This window comes from Peromyscus eremicus, chromosome 10, assembly GCF_949786415.1.
Source record: "Peromyscus eremicus chromosome 10, PerEre_H2_v1, whole genome shotgun sequence".
NCBI classification, from domain to species: Eukaryota; Metazoa; Chordata; class Mammalia; order Rodentia; family Cricetidae; genus Peromyscus; species Peromyscus eremicus.
The window spans coordinates 3,041,966-3,061,291 of NC_081426.1; the positions used below are offsets into that span (position 1 = coordinate 3,041,966).

The window sequence follows — 19,326 nt, forward strand, 5'->3', positions numbered from 1 at the left end:
GCTCCCCAACCCTCCCCCCTCTTCCGGTGGGCTCTGAAAACCCAAGGCTTCTCAGAACAGTTTAGGATCAGCCGAAGGAGGACTACAGCCAGCCGGCGGCGCCGAGCCTTCCGGGAAGGGCAGCGGCGCGGCGTGCTAGAGTCTTCCTGGGAAGGCCGGGCGCTCAGCAAGCCCTGGGCAGCTAGGAGAGCAGCGGAGTCCTGGGCTGAGCAAGGAGGAGAGAAGGGCGTGTGCGTGCGTGTGACAGAGAGCGGTGGTGGTGGTGGGTGGCGACTGTCTCGATCTGGGCGGAGGAGAGGGCAGGGGACCGAGGCAGAGTCCTCTGGGTGTCCCCGCCCGCTCCCGCTCCCCGGCGCCCTTCACCATGGACTTGAGTGGAGTTGGGATGGACCACTGCAGCCACCCGCGGCTGGCTGTCGGGCCCCGGGATTCGGCAGGTGCGCGCGCGCGGATGGCGAGGTAGGATGGCCGCGCAGCGCGATCCCTGCCGTCTCCACTCATCGGTCCCCGGGCGGTGCTGCTGACACTCGGAGCGCACAGGGGTGTGGGCGGAGGCCGCCCAGCCGCGCCCGCGCCTTAGCCAGTCACTTCGCCTCTTCCACCCACTCGCACCTGCCGCCGCGCGGATACCATGTCGAAGGCGACTGGAGGCGCGGCGCCGGCGGCGGAAAGTTGTCCCTCGGCTCCAGCGGGCGTATCGGCAGCCCCGGGCGTGGAGGATTTGTCTAAAGTGACGGACGAAGAGCTGCTGCAGTGGAGCAAGGAGGAGCTGATCCGCAGCCTGCGGCGCGCGGAGGCCGAGAAGGTGAGCGCGATGCTGGACCACAGCAACCTCATTCGGGAGGTCAACCGCCGCCTGCAGCTGCATCTCGGCGAGATCCGAGGGCTCAAGGTGAGCATTGGGCCTGGCGATAAGGCCGGGCTGGGCGGGGAAGGGATCTGGGAGTGGGGCCGGGGGTGGGGTGGGGTGGGGGGAGGCAGTCAAACTTTCGTCCCTCGGTCAACAGGTGAGCTTCCCCTTTCTCCTAGTAGCATCCCTTGTCCCCATCTCCAGCCCTTAAGAAAGTTTTCCAAACTTTAGAGGCTTTTGCCTCCTTCTTATGGGGACTTAAAGGCATCTGGCTTTCTCTTTGACTCTTCTGATACTAGGGGAGCAAGAGCCAAGGGTGCCAGAAGTCAGGGAGGGACACGGTGAGCACGGGGAGCTTAGAAAGTCGATGCTTTAGGAATTAGGTTACAGTACCCCGCGGGAGAAGACTAGTGAGCTTGCCACCCCAGGCGTCTCCACCTTTAGGGGTCTAGTGTAGCTGCTCTGGCGTCACTAGCTTTCTAGTGAATAGAGGGCAAAGAAAGGGCACCGCTGCTGGGAACCGGAGAGAAGGAAGCATCGGACTCTACCCGAGAAGCCCGTGTGAGTGTGCTGTGTGCGAGTGAGCCTGATTTCTGCCTTCAAGTCTTAACTAGCTCCCATGATTTCCTTAGCCTAAGGTTGGCGTCACCTGGAGTTGCTTTACTTCCCTGCGCTAGTCACTCCGGATTTCACATTGATTTTATTAAGCGTGGGTGGGGACCACTGTAGAAGGCGCCGGTAAGTGTCCTTAGTGATGTCCTTAGTTCTTTTATGTTTGGAGAGCTCTAATGTGCTAGCCAGGCTGCCACAGACCCACCGGGAACCGCCCTGCCGCTGTGCACTGCAAACTTCCTCTGCTCACAGCTCGCCTGGTGCCTTCTGGTATTCCTTCCTCTCATTGTTCTGCTTTTGTTTATAGGAAGCCAGACACAAACGAAACCAAAGTAGGAACCCCAGGGACCAAATTCCCTCCAGGCACAAACTGTTCCTGTCTCTCTCCTCTCCCACTGTTTGTTAATTGCCCCAGCTCTCCAGCTCTGGGATTCTGGAGTACTGAGGAATGGGAAGGGCCAGATGCTCCAGGCTCACCTATGTGTGAGCCCCAGTGGAAATGACTCTCTCAGGTCCAAACCCAGTGTCACACACTCCCTAGTGTGGGAACAGATAGGAATATTCCCACAGTCAAAATCTTTCTCGTTTTAATTCATTACTAATGGATTATTTATTAAGTACCAGACTCCTCGGGGAAATGAGAGGAAGGCTAGAATAGTAGGAATATGATCTTGGAAGTAAGGACCCTCATCTACCAGGGAGGCAAGCTTGTGTAATTAATTTCTCAGATCCTTGTTTTGTTGATTAATAAAATATGGATGATAAGATCTACTTCCTAAAGATGTTGTGGAAATAAGGCACAGCACTGTAGAGGGAAGGTTTGATGCTGAAACTGACTGGTAGTTATTGTCTTCAGGAGAATGCACCCGTGTAGAACCACGGGCCTCTAGAGCTGGGTGTCTCAGGCAAGGCTGGGCAATAGCGTTTGTTTGTGGTGCTGTCGTTTAGTCTTCTCTCATGGTTTGAAACACAATGTGTACTGGAAAAGTTTTTTCATTAACTTCCTAAAGGTTTCACTCAGATAAAGAACTAATGTTAATAACATGTGCAGGTCTAGGAGAGAGTGTGGAGGAGTGGTATTAGGCCACATTATCTGGTCAATCCCTCCAGTAGCCTCATTTAGAGAAAGAGATATTGGGTCAGTTAAAGCAATTTTACCCTAAGTAGTAAATTTCAAGGTCTGGATTCATGACCTGATATTACAAGGTTTTGTAGGCTACCTCCTTATCGAGTTCAGAAGCGATTGAGGCTGGTCCCTATGATGTTCTTTTGTGGCTTGGATTCCAGAACCCTGACTAGGGGTGACCAGGGAATGAAGGAATGACAACACACAGACACATGAAGAGAAGGTGGGATTTGGTGGGACGTACTCAACTCTGATGGAAGAGTGGAGCCACAGCATCCTTCAATCTCAGTGTGTTTGTCATATACAGTTGAACAAGGAGGCAGAGTTATTGCATATAGGGAAGTAAGAGGTGAGGTTATTATATGTAGCTTAACAAGGAGGAAGGTTTGGCTAATCAATGCAGGAGGTGTCTCTGTATGGGAGCAGTCTTCAGGCTGTGAACACCTGGGGAAGGGAGAAAACTACAGTGATATTTCTGCACACACTGTCAATATTTTTGACATATTTGAACCCGAGGAAGTCTTTGTCATCCTTTTGAGCCTCACCTGGGTAGAGTTTGCCACTCCCATGGGGCTATGGTATTAGGGTCCTTGACATGGCCATGCGCATGTTAACAGCACTCACTCAGGAGACCACTTACTCCTAACAGGTCATCTCCTATCGCAAATTCTGCTTCCTTCTTGTGGTAAACATGGTAGTCCCCAGGCCTTTTGTCCATCCTGAGTATATTGTGGTTTGAAGTCTCTTCGAGGCCAGTGTTCTCCCTTCTGTTCACCAGTTGGGATGAGAGCTTCCTTGGATTCCATAGGGAGCCATGAATATGCTTGATTGAATGAACGATGGGTACATTTTCTTATTTTTTGTCTTAACTGGAAGAAAGTGATTCCATTTGGGGGTCCTCTGAGGGTCTGGCACTCTTGAAAACTGCAAATGTTGAGTAACTGGGATGACAACACCTGTAACCTGACTTTAAAAATCGTATCTAACTATTTTGAAGTGGTTAAGTGGGAGTGCCATTGTACAGTTTGGTCAGCTTAGGGAAACTTGGCTCTCAGCCTCAATCTTCCAATCTGTCCAATGGGGATTTTGATAGTATCTGAGGTTTTATGAAGATTAAACATTGCACATGTACAGAGAGACTGATGGGTTGAGAATGCTTTCTCAACAGAGTAATGTTTAGAAAAGGCTTAGTGGATGTTCTCTGTGTCCAGTGTGTGGATCCAGAAGACATGGTGAAGGGGTTTTTGTTAGAGTTCTGGTGCTGTGAAGAACTGAAAACCGTCTTTTTGTGCTGCTGAGTCTGGTCCAGGTGGGGACTGCTCTGGAGGAATTGAGTAGCTACAGCTGTGTTGCACTTATTAATTTTATCACTTGCTCAGTTGCTGTGATGAAACACCCTGGCCACGGCAGTTTGTAGAAGAAAGAGTTTATTTGTACTTATGATTCCAGGGAGATAAGAGTCCATCAGGCATGGTGGCAGGAGCAGGAAGCTGAGAGCTCACATCTTCAACTGCTAGCACAAAGCAGATAACGGAGATAACAGGTGGAGGAGTGAGCCCACCTCCTGTAACACACTTCTCCAGCAAAACATCGACCAGATAGCAACATCAATTGGAGGTTTGTTCAGAGCCTGGGGGTGGGGGCATTCTCATTCAAATCACTATACTCCTTAACCCCCCATATCTGCAGAGAACATAAAGAACCACATGAAAACAATTTTCTTGTACTAGAGACACAGCTTTTAGTAGGTTGAAATCTTGAGTGATTTAAACTTTTAAAAGGCTACTTTAGGCACTTAAAGTAATATCTTGTGGCCTGTGGAGATGTTAAAAGAACATCTAGTTTTTTTGTTTTTGTTTTTTTAAAAGAAAGTCTATATCTTAATGCGCCAGATTTGAAGAAGCTAGTTCACAAGGTTATTGGTTCAAGCTGGTTGCTTATCTGTCCATCAATCAAAGGTGAAGAAAATAGATCAACATTGGAAACAAATAATATTCTCAAGAACAGGAATAGGAAGCAGGAGCTATGGAAGGTGTAAATGGGCCCACACTGCTGGACCACCTACTCTGGAATGTTGGAAAGTGTCCATTTCAGTTCTTAAGGAAAAGCCTATGATAATAGCAATCCTGTACATTATCATTCTGGATAAGTCAAGAACAGCCACAGCATAGACACATCCAAGTGTTTTCAGGTGGAAATGCGTTCAGATGAAGAACAACACAACTTGAATTTCATCTCAAATGCCTTGGTGGAGCTAAATGTTGATTAATTTTTAAAGCTTATCAAGATTGATTTTATTTGGTATCATTTTCTCTGAATACCCAGAACTTCTGATTTCTTCTAAAGCATCAATATCAAGTGATAACTTACCCTCATTCTACTGTACATCCCAATATAACAGGGTCCAGCTGAAAACAGCATGGAATTCCTTTTGGGTAACTACAGCTGTAGCTTGTTTGGTCCATAGACCTAGAGCTTTAAAGAAGATGGACATTGAGATGTTCATAAATACATATTGTGTTCACTGTATGTGTCCATGCAGCAAAGAATGACAACTGTGTTGCATAACTGGAAAGTTTCCGAACCCCAATATTAAGCCTCTCCGCTGATGCAGTAAATCAGTAAGTCTAGGTTTAATCTGAGCAGAACATTCCTGGGTGGTCCCAGGGGAAGAGGAGAAGCCATGAGGGGAACCAGCAGGGGAAGTCCATGGGCCATACCTTAAATATCCTCTGGGAGTGGAGCTGCTTGGTGGGCTTTCTCAGGTGTGGGGTCTCGGGGGGAGAGAGAGAGGTGGGGCTGAGGTGAGGCTTCCACCTAAACATAAACAGAAACTTCAGACATCTGATTTTCACATTGTCAGAACTGTACATGAGGCAGGTGATGAAGGTCATGTCTAGTGAATGCTCAAGTATGCCAAAGGCGTTAAGCATTGGATTGAAGTGTCATCTCATCATGGGTGATGTTATGGTACTAGGGGACACTTCTCAGAGGAATCGTTTTGTGTAAGTTCATATCGAGAAAGGGATGACCCTGTGTTCTTATAAAGAGTAAAAGGTGTAGGTGGCATTTGCTGAGGGGTGCAGTTTGGGGAGGAGTATTATAATAGCAGCAGCTCTGGTTTATGGTAAATGTTGAGCTTAGGTGAATTCCCAGTGGTTATGGTCAGTAAGGGTGGATACAGTGGACTAGATTGCCACCAGGGGGCACTGTGCTTTTCCCTAGGGGTTGGGGGAATGGGACAGCTCATCCCCTGTTGAGTCTGAAAACTTCACAGCAGCGTTTGAAAGATGCTGCCTCAGCCTCTCCACAGTCACAAGGCATAAACAACTTTCTTTTCCTCTTCTCTTCCTTTTTCTCTTTTTCTCTCACTGGCATGAAACTCACTGTGTGGCCTAGAATAGCCTTGAAGTCCTATGGAGGCTCCTGCTTCTGCCTCCCAGGTTTCTGGATTACCTGTGTAAGCCACCATGCCACCATCTTTGTCTCTGAAGTGTAGGGCAATAATTTCCTGTCAAGGCTGCTCTCCAGCTGCTGGCAGAATGAAGCTCCTGGAAGCCCAGGTTCTTCTGTAAAAGGGTCATAATTATTATCCCCTAAACTCTGGGGTGAAAAACTGAATAAAATAACTGTTAGAGTATCCCTTAGGGAACATAACCAGTACCTATAGTTTAACTTCATGGATATCTGCAATCTTTCAACTTTCTGTGGTCTCTTACCTGATGTACAGTGGTTCTCAACCCTCCTATTGCTGCTACCCTTTAATATGGTTCCTCATGTTGTGGTGACCCTCAATCATAATGTTGTTTACATTGCTACTTCATATCTGTAATCTTGCTACTGTTATGAATCATAATGTAAATACTTTTAGAGCTAGGAGTTTTCCAAAGGGGTTGTGACCCACATGTTGAGAACCTATGTAAGGATTCTCCAGTTCTGGGACTTTCCCTGGCAAAGGTCTAGGCTCAGTGCCACCTCTTCTGTTTGACTCCATTGAACTCCCATCTCTCTTTTCAGGATATTAACCAGAAACTCCAGGAGGACAACCAGGAACTGAGGGACCTATGCTGTTTCCTGGATGATGACCGGCAGAAAGGCAAAAGGGTGTCCCGGGAGTGGCAGAGATTGGGTCGCTACACGGCTGGGGTGATGCACAAGGAGGTGGCCTTATATCTACAGAAGCTGAAGGAGCTGGAGGTGAAGCAGGAGGAGGTGGTAAAGGAGAACATGGAGCTTAAGGAGCTCTGTGTGCTGCTGGATGAGGAGAAGGGCGCAGGATGTGCAGGCAGCCGCTGCTCCATCGACAGCCAGGCCAGCCTGTGCCAACTGGTGGCCACCGCCGCACCCTATGTGCGGGATGTGGGTGATGGCAGCAGCACCTCCAGCACCGGCAGCACCGACAGTCCTGACCACCACAAACACCATGCTAGTGGGGGCAGCCCTGAGCATCTCCAGAAGCCCCGAAGCGAGGGCAGCCCAGAGCATACCAAACACAGGAGCTCCAGCCCTGAACATCTGCACAAACCCAGGGCTTCTGGGACCCCAGATCACCCCAAAGCACTGAAAGGACCTAGCCCTGAGCACCACAAGCCCTTGTGCAAAGGCAGCCCGGAGCAGCAGAGGCACCCACATTCAGGGAGCAGCCCGGAAATGCTGCCCAAACACGTGTTGAGTGGAAGCCCTGAACATTTCCAGAAGCACAGACCAGGGGGCAGCCCAGAACATGCCAGGCACAGCGGAGGGAGCCCTGAGCATCTCCAGAAACATGCCCTCGGTGGGAGCCTGGAGCACCTCCCCAGAGCCAGGGGAACAAGCCCAGAGCATCTCAAACAACATTACGGGGGCAGCCCTGATCACAAGCACGTAGGTGGCAGTGGAGGCAGCGGCGGGGGCAGCAGGGAGGGCACCCTCCGACGGCAGGCTCAAGAGGACTCAGCACCCCATCACCGAAATGTCTACAGTGGCATGAACGGTGGGTCAGTACGCGCTGGGGAACTGCTTTCCTCGGGAACTCAGCAGACCCCTGAGAATTCAGAGGTGCTCTCCAGCAGTTTTAGGAAGGGGAGTACTGGCTAAGTGTGGGTAGGTAGGAGACCTGACATTTCTCCGGGATAATGATCATGCGTTTCTTCTCCACTCTCCCCATATTTATTTTATCTTATATAGCTTGGGTGTGAGGGTAGGGAGGAGAGGTGAACTGTCCATCTTGGGCTGCTGAGTTGCCAGAGTGAAATCTGTACTGTGTTGGATAGAAATAGATTCATTGACTCTGACCTTGAATGTTTTCCTAGCTGTTTGCTGTTTCCTAACCAGGGATCACTTGTGGCATGGCTTCCAGATGATTTTGAAATCCAGTGAATAGCTTATGTATAGGAAGAAATGAATATTTAAACACAACAAAGAAATTTCATGTCCCTAAACAGTCTCTGTGGGTTTTGCTTAAAGACCTATGCATGTACCTTTATCTTGAATTTTTTTTTTAAATTTTCTGTCGGGTTGGAGGTGGTAGCATCAATCTGTGACCTCTATTTGCATTTAAAATGCAGCAAACGATTCCTTCCCTACTCACAGCCTATCACCCTCTTCTCCACAGTCTCAGCCATATTCTAACAGGATGTACTTGCACTGCAGGAGATGTCTTTCTGGGTCATTTAAGTGTGCCTGTTTAAAATGTGCACTGTCTGGAGGCTGGAAGCGGAACATCCACTGTATTTGCTGAGGCAACATTATACTAGCGCTTTTAAACCTTTTGGAAGAGGCTTAATTTTCTGCATCTTGGTTCTGAAATCACTTTGAACCTGAAAAAGAAATCATTTCTTAAAGAAAATAAAAAAGCCTAACTCCCCCCATAATTCTTCTGTGTTATCTATGGTTGGGTTGGAGTGGACATGATTGGTTTTTATCAACTGTCGTTTTTCTATTCAAGATATCTGAAATTTATCATTTTATTTGAAAACTGCTCTGGAGTCTGTGGGCAGCCAGCTCCAAGCAGGGGTGGAGGCGGCAGCCAGGTTTTGCAGTGACACAAAAGGGTAAATTTTCAATATTGTGCCTGGGGATTTACCTGTTGGGTTCCATTTCATCCTAATCCTTCTCTCTAGTGCTGAAACTGACTCTGGAAGTTTGCCTTCCAGTGTATCCAGTGTTCTTTTGAGTGAAAAAGGAGAGGTGGGGGCATTCAAAGCTGCAGGTTTCTTTGTTGTTCACATTGAGAGGTGGCTGGGAGAAGCCAGTCCCCTGTTGTGGTACCCTGATGGCTGCTGGCAACTTGGCCCTACAGCTCTCCATAAGAGTCCAAAGTCATTTAGAAGACAATTTGGTTGCTGCTGTCATGAGTTGGGTCACTCTTCATGACACTTGTCTTCAGGGGACACCATGGGTTAATGGGAAGGTAAACTTAATGACTTTTCCATTTCTTGATTAGTTTTTAATGAGCTTGAGAAGTAACTCTGTGTACTATTTTAAGGAAACTTTTCTTAAAAAAATACTGAGGGACAAGTGATTCACTTACAAAATGGTTATTTAAATAAAGAACTACAGTTCATTTTTTATCTTATGCTTAAGACATTACTCTTTTCATTTACAAATATTATTGTATATATTTATTGGGTAAAATGTGGTTGGTTGATACTGTATATACAATGTGGCGTGGTTAAATCAATCTAAATAGCATATCCATTACCCAGCTCACAAATCATGTTTGTGTTGGGACATTTGAAGTTTGCCTTTTTAGTTATTTTGAGATACACAATACTTTGTTAGTGCCTGTAGCCATCCTGTCTATGCCTATGCCTACTCCTTCTGTCTCTTCCGACTCAGTGGCAGAGTGTTTGTGTAGTGAGTACAAGGTCCTGAGTTTGATCATCAGCTCAGAAAACAAAATCATTGATCAAATATGTGTGTCTATTCTTGGAGTTTCCTATCTTGTTCCATTGGTCAATGTGTCTTTTAAAAAGTTTTTTATTGTACTATGTTGTTTTTATTATAATCACTTTATAATATGTTTTAAAATTGAATGTGATGCCTCTAGCTTTTTTTTGTTGTTGTTGTTGTTTAATATTGTTTTGGATATTCAAGATCATTTATATATTCATTTTAATTTAAGATTTTTTGACCATTTCTTTGAAAAATGGCATTGAGATTTTGGTAAAGATTATGTTGATTCTTTCAAAAGCTTGTAGTGGTTTTACAGTATTAATTGTTCCAATCCATGATTATAGAATATCCTTTAGTTTACCTTTATTTTTCTTCAATTTATTTCATTAATGTTTTATAGTTTTCAGTATACAGACCCTTTACCTCCTTAATTGTGTGTATATATATGGTGGTGCATGCACAGATGTGCTCCTGTACTGAGTTTGGAGGAAGGACATTAGGAGTCATACTGTATCCCTCTCCTTATTTCCCTGAGATGGGGTCTCTTATTGAACCTGGAGCTAGGCTGTGACCATCTGTTTCTGCATTCCACTCTCTGCCCCCCAGTGCTGGGATATCTGGCTTTTTATGTGGGTGATGGAGATTAGAACTAAGGTCCTTATGCCTGCTTAGCAAGTGCTCCTACCCACTGAACCATTTTACCAGATCCTCTTTCTCTAAATTTATATAGCTCTTTTTGCTATTTGTTATTGTTTTTCCTAGTATAAGTGGGATTCCCCTCCCCCTTAATTTCTTTGTTGAATAGCTGCTAGTAGTTAATAGAAATGTTACTTATTTGAGGTCACTGGGTTTATTGTCCTTCAAGGTTACCTAATCTGATTACCAGGTCTAACATGTTTTTGTAGATACTTTAGAAATATCTCTATAAAAATCATGTTACCAGCAAATCCAGGCAATTTCATTTCTTCCTTTCTTAATAGGATGTCTCTTATTTGTACCTGGGCAAGACTTTCGGTCCTGTGATAAACAGTCATGAGCGTGGGCATCTTAGAGGAAAACGTTTACACTTCCTCTGCTGAGAATGGTTGTAATGCTGGCCTTTATTGTGCTGAGGTGCATTTCTTCTCTAATCCATTGGCTTCCTTTTTTGAAAAGATGTTGATTTTTGTCAAATGCTTTTAAGGATGATATCAGATATGACTCATTGTTACCTGAATTTAGTTAAATTTAGTGGGCCAAACAAATGATTTTAAAAATATAACAGTATAATAATTTAACTATAAATCTATTGTAATGGTACCATTATTGAAAATTTCGTATGTAGTTCAATTCTTGTGTCTAAATATTTTCATTTTTAAGTAATGGCTCTTCTGCTAAGAGTTGATATCCTCACCACAGTGTGATTCAAGCACATTTGCATTGCATTTTTATTTCAGTAATTAATTGGAAAATGAAGTGGCACAATGAGATATTTCCGGATCATCAACCTGTAAACTTGGGCATTGGTAGCTTGTATTTATTCTGCCATTACAAATTAATTTTTGATATGGATGGTAAAACATACTTTCCTCTACTTTTAAATCCACATACAATTTGTTGTAATCATTGGTGTATGAACAGATAAGAACCAGCCAGGAAGTTAATCCTGAATTGCAGATTGACTGAGTCATTTCCAGAGCCACTCTGTTTGGGGTTGGTGTGAAATATGAATGCTGTGGATTAAGCTCTTGCATATTTTTGCATGAACAAAAAGCTGGTGAAAGCAAGTGAGAAGGTGGTTTGAACTGTGGCAGCTGAAACAGGTAAACAGCCTGCAGGGTGTTGTCCTCGCCAAGGAAGTGCATTCCCACAACCACACCCATGCACACTGAGGGAATCTTACTGAAAACATCTCAGCTGACTGTGCCTCCATCATCTTTAAGTTCTCTCATGCTTTCACTTATAAACTCTGGAGTCTTTGAAATTTATCTATTAGTTTCCTTTGGTTGCACAGTTGATGTAATCTCCAAGTAGAATGCACAGGTAAATTTTAGATAACATTTTCTCTTTAAGTTCTAATAATCATTTCTTATAGCCTTTTGAAAAACAACAGAATCAGCACACAAAGGCACATATCTTCAAAACTAACCCAGATCTTTGAACATGGGTGTACTTCCATGTTCAAAGGGTAAGTTTCCTTTTCTTCTTAGTTTATAGAGTTCCATTTTCGAAAATGAAGTACATTCAACATTTACTGCATTTCAATATTAAGGCATTGGCCAACTTATCAAAGTTGCTTATTGTGCTTCAGAATTACAATTAGAGTCCACAAATAGCTAGCTACTCCTAGCTATAAATCTTTACAAACTGGACCCCAAGCATTGAAAGGGTGGGTTTTATTACCTGACTCTGTTGAAATCTGACATTAAGCTGAAGTTTCTTAGGAGGTGCAGGTGTCTTCTTTCACAAGACTTGCTTGCAGATGAAGCTGGAAGATCTTTGCTTTTTTTAAAAGCAGGATTCTAGCTCAGGTCCTGGATACCTTAGATTACTCAGGTTCTTTTTAGCAACAGCTTTTCTCTGTTGATCAGAGACAGTTTACCCACTCAGCATTATCAGAAAACAAACAATTAATAAAAGTTTTTGATTTTAATTCCAGAGGCATACATTGTTGGTTATCATAAAAAGAGAAGGGAAATATAGAACAAACAATAGCCTTTATTGTATTGTCTTCTTTTTCTAAAAGCATGAGGGTCACATAAATGATCCCTTTGCTTCTTTTGAGCCCATTTCTTTTCCTCCCGCCCTCCCTCCTTCTTTCTTTATTTTATCTTCTCACATACAATTCATCCTGAGTGAAGCTTTCCCTGCCTTCACTTCTCCCAGTTCTCCCTTACTTCCCCTCTCCACAGCTCCCCCACCCACCAGTGTCTCTCCTGAGAAAAGAACAGGCATCAGCATGACACAAGATGCAATAACACTAGGCACAAACCCTCACATCAAGGCTGGCAAGGCAACCCCGTAGGAGAAAAAGAATGCTAAGAACAGGCAACAGAGTCAGAAATACCTCCATTCCCACTGTTAGGAGTCTACCCAAAATACCAAGCTAACAACCATAGCATATATGCAGAGAACCTAGAGTAGATCCGTGAAGGCTCTCCAATTGCCACCCCACTCTCTGTGAGCTCCCATGAGCCCTGCTTAGTTGAGCCTATCAAAAATCAGGTATCCATAGGTGTGTGGATTTATGTCTGGGTCTTCAATTTGATTCTATTGATTGACATGTCTGTTTTTATGCTGTATTGTGGTTTTTAGTACTATAGCTTTGTAGTAGAGTTTGAAATCAGGGATGGTGATACCTTGGGAAGCTCATTTATTGTTCAGGATTGTTTAATTGTCCTGGGTTTTTTGTTTTCCATATGAAGTTGAGTATTGTCCTTTCAAGGTGTGTTAAGAATTGTGTTGGAATTTTGATGGTGGTTGTGTTGAATCTGTAGGTTGTTTGTGGTAGGACGGCCATTTTCACTATATTAATCCTGCCAATCCATGAGCATGGAAGACCTTTCTATCTTCTGATATCGTCTTCAATTTCTTTCTTCAAATTCTTGAAGGTTTTTTTATTTTTAATTTTTAATTTTTATCATACAGGTCTTTCACTTGCTTGGTTAGAGTTACCCCAAGATATTTTATATAATTTGCTGCTATTGTGAAGGGTGATGTTTCCCTGATTTCTTTCTCAGTCTGTTTGCCATTTGCATATAAGAGGGCTGTTGATTGTTTTGAGTTAATGTTGTATCCGGACACTTTGATGAAACTCTTTATCAGCTGTAGGAATTCCCTGGTAGAATTTTTGGGGTCACTTATATATACTATCACGTCATCTGCAAATAATGATACTTTGGCTCCTTCCTTTCTAATTTGCATCCTTATGTCCTACAGTTGTCTTATTGCTCTGGCTACAACTTCAAGTACTATATTGAATAGATATGGAGAGAATGGACAGCCTTGTCCTATCCCTGATTTTAGTGGAATTGCTTCGAGTTTCTCTCCACTTAATTTGATGTTGACTTACTGGCTTGCTGTGATTTGCCTTTATTATGTTTAGGTATGTCCCGTGTATCCCTGGTCTCTCAAAGACTTTTATCATGAAGGAGTGTTGGATTTTGTCAAAGGTTTTTTTGGAATGCAATGAGATGATCATGTGGTTTTTGTCTTTCAATTTCTTTTTATGGTGGTTTACATTGACTAACTTCCATATGTTGATTTCATTCCATATGAGATCCCTACATCTCTGAAATGAAGCCTACTTGGTCATGGTGGATAATCTTTTTTTATTTGTTCTTGGATTTGGTTTGCAAGTATTTTGTTGAGTATTTTTGCATCTATGTTCATAAGGGGAATTCATCTGAAATTCTCTCAGCTAAATCTTTGTGTAGTTTGGAGTATTAGGGTAACCCTGGCCTCATTAAATGAATTGGGTATGTTCCTTCTGTTATATTTTGTGGTAGAATTTGAGAAGTATTGGCATTAGCTCTTCTTTGAAAGTCTGTTAAAATTCTGTGCTAAAACTGTTTGGCCTTGGCCTTTTAAAAAATCTATCTATCTATCTATCTATCTATCTATCTATCTATCTATCATCTATCTCGAGAGATTTTAACGACTGCTTCTATTTCCTTAGGGGTTATAGGTCTATTTATACTGTTTATTTGATCTTCATTTAACTTTGGTAAATGGTATCTATCAAGAAAATTATCCATTTTCCAATTAGTTAGAGTACAGGTTTTTAAAGTATGCCCATTTGATTCTCCTGATTTTCTTGGTGTCTATTGTTACGTCTCCCTTCTTGTTTCTGATTTGTTAATTTGAATGTTTTCTCTCCATCTTTTAGTTGGTTTGGAAATACTTTGTCTATCTTGTTGATTTTTTTCAAAGAACCAACTCATTTCATTGATTCTTTGTATTGTTCTCTTTGTTTCTAATTTATTGATTTCAGCAGCTCTCTGTTTGATTATTTCCTACCATCTACTACTCTTGGGTGTGCTTAATTCTTTTTGTTTAGAGCTTTCAGGTATGCTGTTATGTTGCTTGTGTGAGATCTCTCAACATTTTTTATGTAGGCACTTAGTTCTATGAACTTTCCTCTTAGCATAATTTTCATAGTGTATCATAAGTTTGGGTATGTTGTGTATTCATTTTCATTGAATTCTAGAAAATCCTTAATTTCTTTCTTTGTTTCTATCTTGACCCAGTTTTCATTCAGTAGAGAGTTGTTCATTTTCCATGAGTTTGTAGGCTTCCTGAAATCCAGCTTTAGTCTGTGGTGGTCTGATAGGATGCAGGGAGTATTTCAGTTTTCTTGTGTCTGTTGAGATTTTCTTTGTGACTGAGTATGTGGTCAGTTTTGGAGAAAGTGAGTTTGGGTGAAATGCTCTGTAGATATCTATTAGGTCCATTTGGTTCATAATATCTGCTAGCTCCAGTATTTCTGTTTTAGTTTTTGGCTGGATGTCTTTTACATTGGTGAGAGTTGGGTATTAAGTCTCCCACTATCAATGCGTGAAGGTCAGTGTGTGATTTAAGCTTTAGTAATGTTTTATAAAAGTGGGTGCCTTTCCTTTGGGGCATAGGTATTAAGAATTGAAAGATCATCTTGGTAGATTTTTCCTTTGATAAGTATGAAGTGTCCTTCCCTGTCTCTTTTGATTAGTTTTGGTTTGAAGTCTATTTTGTTAGACATTAGAATGGCTACACCAGCTTGTTTCTTAGGTCCATTTGCTTGGAAAACCTTCCACCCCTTTACTCTGAGATAATGTCTGTCTTTGATGTTAAGGTATGTTTCTTTTATGTAGCAGAAGGATGGATCCTGTTTTACATCCATTCTGTTAGTCTGTGTGTTTTTATTGGGGGAATTAAATTCATTGATATTGAGAGATATCAATGACCTATAATTGTAATTCCTGTTATTTTGTTGTTGGTGGTGTTGATTGTGGTAATGGTGGTATGTGTGTCTGTGTGTGGGGTTCCCTTCTTTTGGTTTTGCTGGTGATTTTTTATTTGATGGAGATTATTTAATTCCTGTATTTTCATCAGTGTAGTTAACCTCATTGGGTTGGAGTTTTCCTTCTAGTATCTTTTGAAGGGCTGGATTTGTGGATAGATATTATTTAAATTTGACTTTATCATAGACTATCTTGTTTTTTTCCTCCTATGGTGATTGAAAATTTGGCTGGCTATAGTAGTCTGGGCTGGCATCTGTGGTCTCTTAGAGACTGCAGCACGTCTGTTCACGCCCTTCTGGCTTTTAGAGTCTCCCTTGAGAAATCAGGTATAATTTTAATAGGTCTGCTTTTATATGTTACTTGCAACTTTTTTCCTTGCTGCTTTTAATATTCTTTGTTCTGTATGTTTAGTGTTTTATTATTTTTGATGAGGGTACTTTCTTTTCTTGTTCAATCTATTTGGTGTTTTGTATGTTTCGTATACCTTTCTAGGCATGCTCTTTTTTAGGTTAGGAAAATTTTCTTTCATGATTTGTTGAAAATATTTTCTGGGCCTTTGAGCTGGTATTTTTCTACTTCTTCTATTTCTATTATTCTCATATTTGTTTTTTTCATGGTGCCCCAGATTTCCTCAATGTTTTGTGTTAGGAATTTTCCAGATTTAACATTTTATTTGACGAATGTATCCATTTCTTCTGTTGCATCTTCCATTCCTGAGATTCTCTCTTCTCTCTATTGTACTCTGTTTGTGAAGTTTGCCTCTGTAGTTCTTGTTCACTTACCTAGATTTTTCATTTCCAGGATTTCCTCAGTTTATATTTTCTTTATTGTTTCTATTTCCATTTTTCAGGTCTTGAACAGTTCTATTTATTTCCTTCAATTGCTTGTTTGTTTTTTAAATTGACTATCTTAGCTTTTTAAAAGTTATTTATTCATTTCCTCCATTTTTTTTTGTTTATTTGTGTTTCCCTGGATTCTTTTGATTGTCTTCTCCTCAATTCCTTTAAGGGATTTATTCATTTCCTTTTTAAGGACCTCTATCATCTTCATAAAGTTGGTTTTAAGGTCCTTTTCTTGTGCTTCAGCTGTGTTCAAATATTCAGGGCTTGCTGTTGTAGAATATTCTCTGGTGGTGACCTATTGCCTTGGCTATTGTTGATTATGTTCTTACACTAGCATGTAGGCATCTGGGTTTGGGGTGATTATAGGTCTTGGTGCTGATTTCTGAGTTTGTCTTTGTTGAAAGGATGATTTGTTCTTTGTTTTCTGTTTTCTCTGGTCTTTTGGCAGATGTGGCCTCTGGTTGAGCAGGATGTCTCTCCTTAAGTTGAGGGCTGGGCCGTGGCAAGAGGAGGGATGGAGGGATTGGGGATAGGGTTGGGTGGGGCACTAAGAGAGTTGAGGAGATCCTCTGGCAGGTGGCCTACCTGGACTTCTAGGGGCCTGCGTAGTATATGATCAATCAGGGGTCTCTGCCCCAGTTGCTTTTGAGTACATGTCAATGGACAATAACTGTGTTCTCCTACATCACCCTAGCCACCAGGACGTACAAAAAAAATCCTTTGATCAGAATAAGTCAGGTCTCTTTAGAGGAGCTTTGGCCTCACTGGTAGGAATGGCAGAGTTACATGCCCAACTCTTGAGAGTTTCTTGCTTTCCTTGTGTTGGCAGTTTAGAGACTCTAGAGACAGAAAGAGAGGTTGTATCTCCTCTTCCTACATAGGAGCAAATGTATCTAGACACCACCAGTCCTTCCAGTTTGGGGGAGGGCAAAATTAAAGCAAGGTTTTCTACATGGCTCATGCTAACCTGGACTTAGTGATCCTTCTGCTTCCTGGTCCACCTCCCCAGTGCTGCGATTCCAGGTACGCTGGTTTTATAAAACTGCTCTTCATTGTGCTGGTTTCTAACCTAGGTGCAGATTAAATTTACTGTGGCCTTGAAAACATCAGTTGTTGAGGCCTTTACTCATGTATGCAGATGATGTTGACTGGGTGCTTCCACAGGCACTTAGTAGTGGTGTGAATGACCAGGCCAGGAGAAAAACCATTCCATGTATAAGGAGCTGTGGGTTTGCATAAAAGCCTCAAACACTAAAGCATTCTGGGAAATGAAGAACGTTTGCTTCTCTTTTCCATTGATTAACCCCATGAATAGAAGGACTGAATATAGCAGGTATTGTGAGTCTTCACTTCTCTCAACTCTAGGTCAGGGCTGTCTGAACGTTCAACTGCTTTGAGGAAGAAAAATCTGTATTTTTGGTCCATGGGGTTGTCAGGCTACTTTCAGGGGAAAGCTGACATGTGAGCAGTGGAGGATTACCTTACTATTTAAAGGCTTTGTGTCCAGCTGGGAAATGAATATGGCTTTCTATATCATTCACAGTGGAGATTGGTGGTGTATATAGATCACACAAGCCCTGCAATGCTGAGTGTTTTCCACAAGACAATGCCACATTTGAAACCTCCCACTTCATTGGATTTTGCCCAGAGTTTTACACTGTTTCTAATTTTATACCAAGGTCATTAATAAATAAGGAAAACCACATGAAAGTAGCTTTATCTGTAAGTATAAGATAAACCTGTAGGAGGAACTCCGCAGGATTTCTCCAGACTTCCAATCCAAGGTTGTCTGGGTTATGCAGTGCTGTTTGATAGCAGAAATGATCACTCTTTGAAAGCAAAAGCCATAGCACTGCATATTGATGCATCCAGACAGCAGAAAAAAATTGAAGGTCTCTTGAGAGACCTTTAGTTATGGAATGTTAGCAACGAGTTTCATCTTGTGTATGTTGTGTTGTGTTGTGTTAGACAGTTAATGGGACAGATAGTGTGTTTTTTCTTAAGATCTTAGCATAATTTGGTAACTATATGTATTTTGATAGGAAAGCAATTGAAGTTTTGAAAAGTAGAATCATACTTGTATGCATAAAGCATATTGCACTAATTGTAAAAGCCATTTGATTAAATGACTTAAAAATCACAAAGTATCTAAGAGGCAAGCAATTAGAAAACTTTGATGATTAAAACAATTTAAGAACTTTTAAAAAGTAGAATTTATTGTACCATACTTGTATGTGCAAAACATCTTGCATTAATCATGAAATATATTTAAATGACAAACTATTTCAAATATTATGCTTTTTGTTTATGACAATCCCAGAGTGTCTGAGAGGCCATTGGAAAACTTGAAAGGTTTAGGAATGTGCCAGCTGGTGCTGTGACCAGTTTTCACCTCCACTGGAAGTGATTCCACAAAGCTATGAATGTTCTTTAAATCTAGGTGGCCAGGATTTTCTGTAGGAAGGTTGTTCATGTTTGCCCATGTGTATGTATTTATGTACATTTTGATAACTCAAATATTGTATCTGAACAATGCCAAACACTCAACTGATTATTTAGTCAAGCAAATATTGAAATGCCACTTTGGCATTTCTGGCACCCAGCCACATGAGCTGTTCCTGTGAATTCAATCAAGAATCTCTTCCCATTGGTAAAGGGCCTATTCTTTTACACCCAATTTAAATTATTTAAATATTTCTATATTTTGGCAATTGCAACTTTTAGAATATATAATAGAAATAATAGGATCATTGAACTGGAATTTAGAGCAAAGCCTGTGAAATACAAACCTGTGAGCTGTTGAGTTTCATTAGGTAAAGACTTTAAAAACGTGACCTGTGGATATAGATGCATGGGTGGATGTTCATCACCACATAAACAGGAAAATACTATGGGAACGAGAAATACTATGGGAACTGCCTACTCAGTAAAGACAAAGTATTCTGGAAGCATTGTTGTAGGGATCTTAGTTAATCTTCACTCTCAGAAACAAAAATGTGAACCCAAATTTTTTCAAAGTTATAAGAAAATGAACAACCATAA

General features: G+C 42.1%; 1 protein-coding gene across 2 annotated transcripts in view; it reads left to right on the forward strand.

Annotated features, from left to right (window-relative positions):
- Nucleotides 1–631: 631 nt before the first annotated feature.
- Ccdc85a (coiled-coil domain containing 85A) overlaps nucleotides 632–19,326 on the forward strand; it is a 195,734-nt gene continuing 177,039 nt past the window's right edge. For both annotated transcript variants that reach the window (XM_059274990.1, XM_059274991.1), the window contains exons 1-2: nucleotides 632–892; nucleotides 6,606–7,560. In XM_059274990.1, the coding sequence (XP_059130973.1) occupies nucleotides 632–892; nucleotides 6,606–7,560 (1,216 nt within the window). The remainder of the gene's footprint in view (nucleotides 893–6,605; nucleotides 7,561–19,326) is intronic.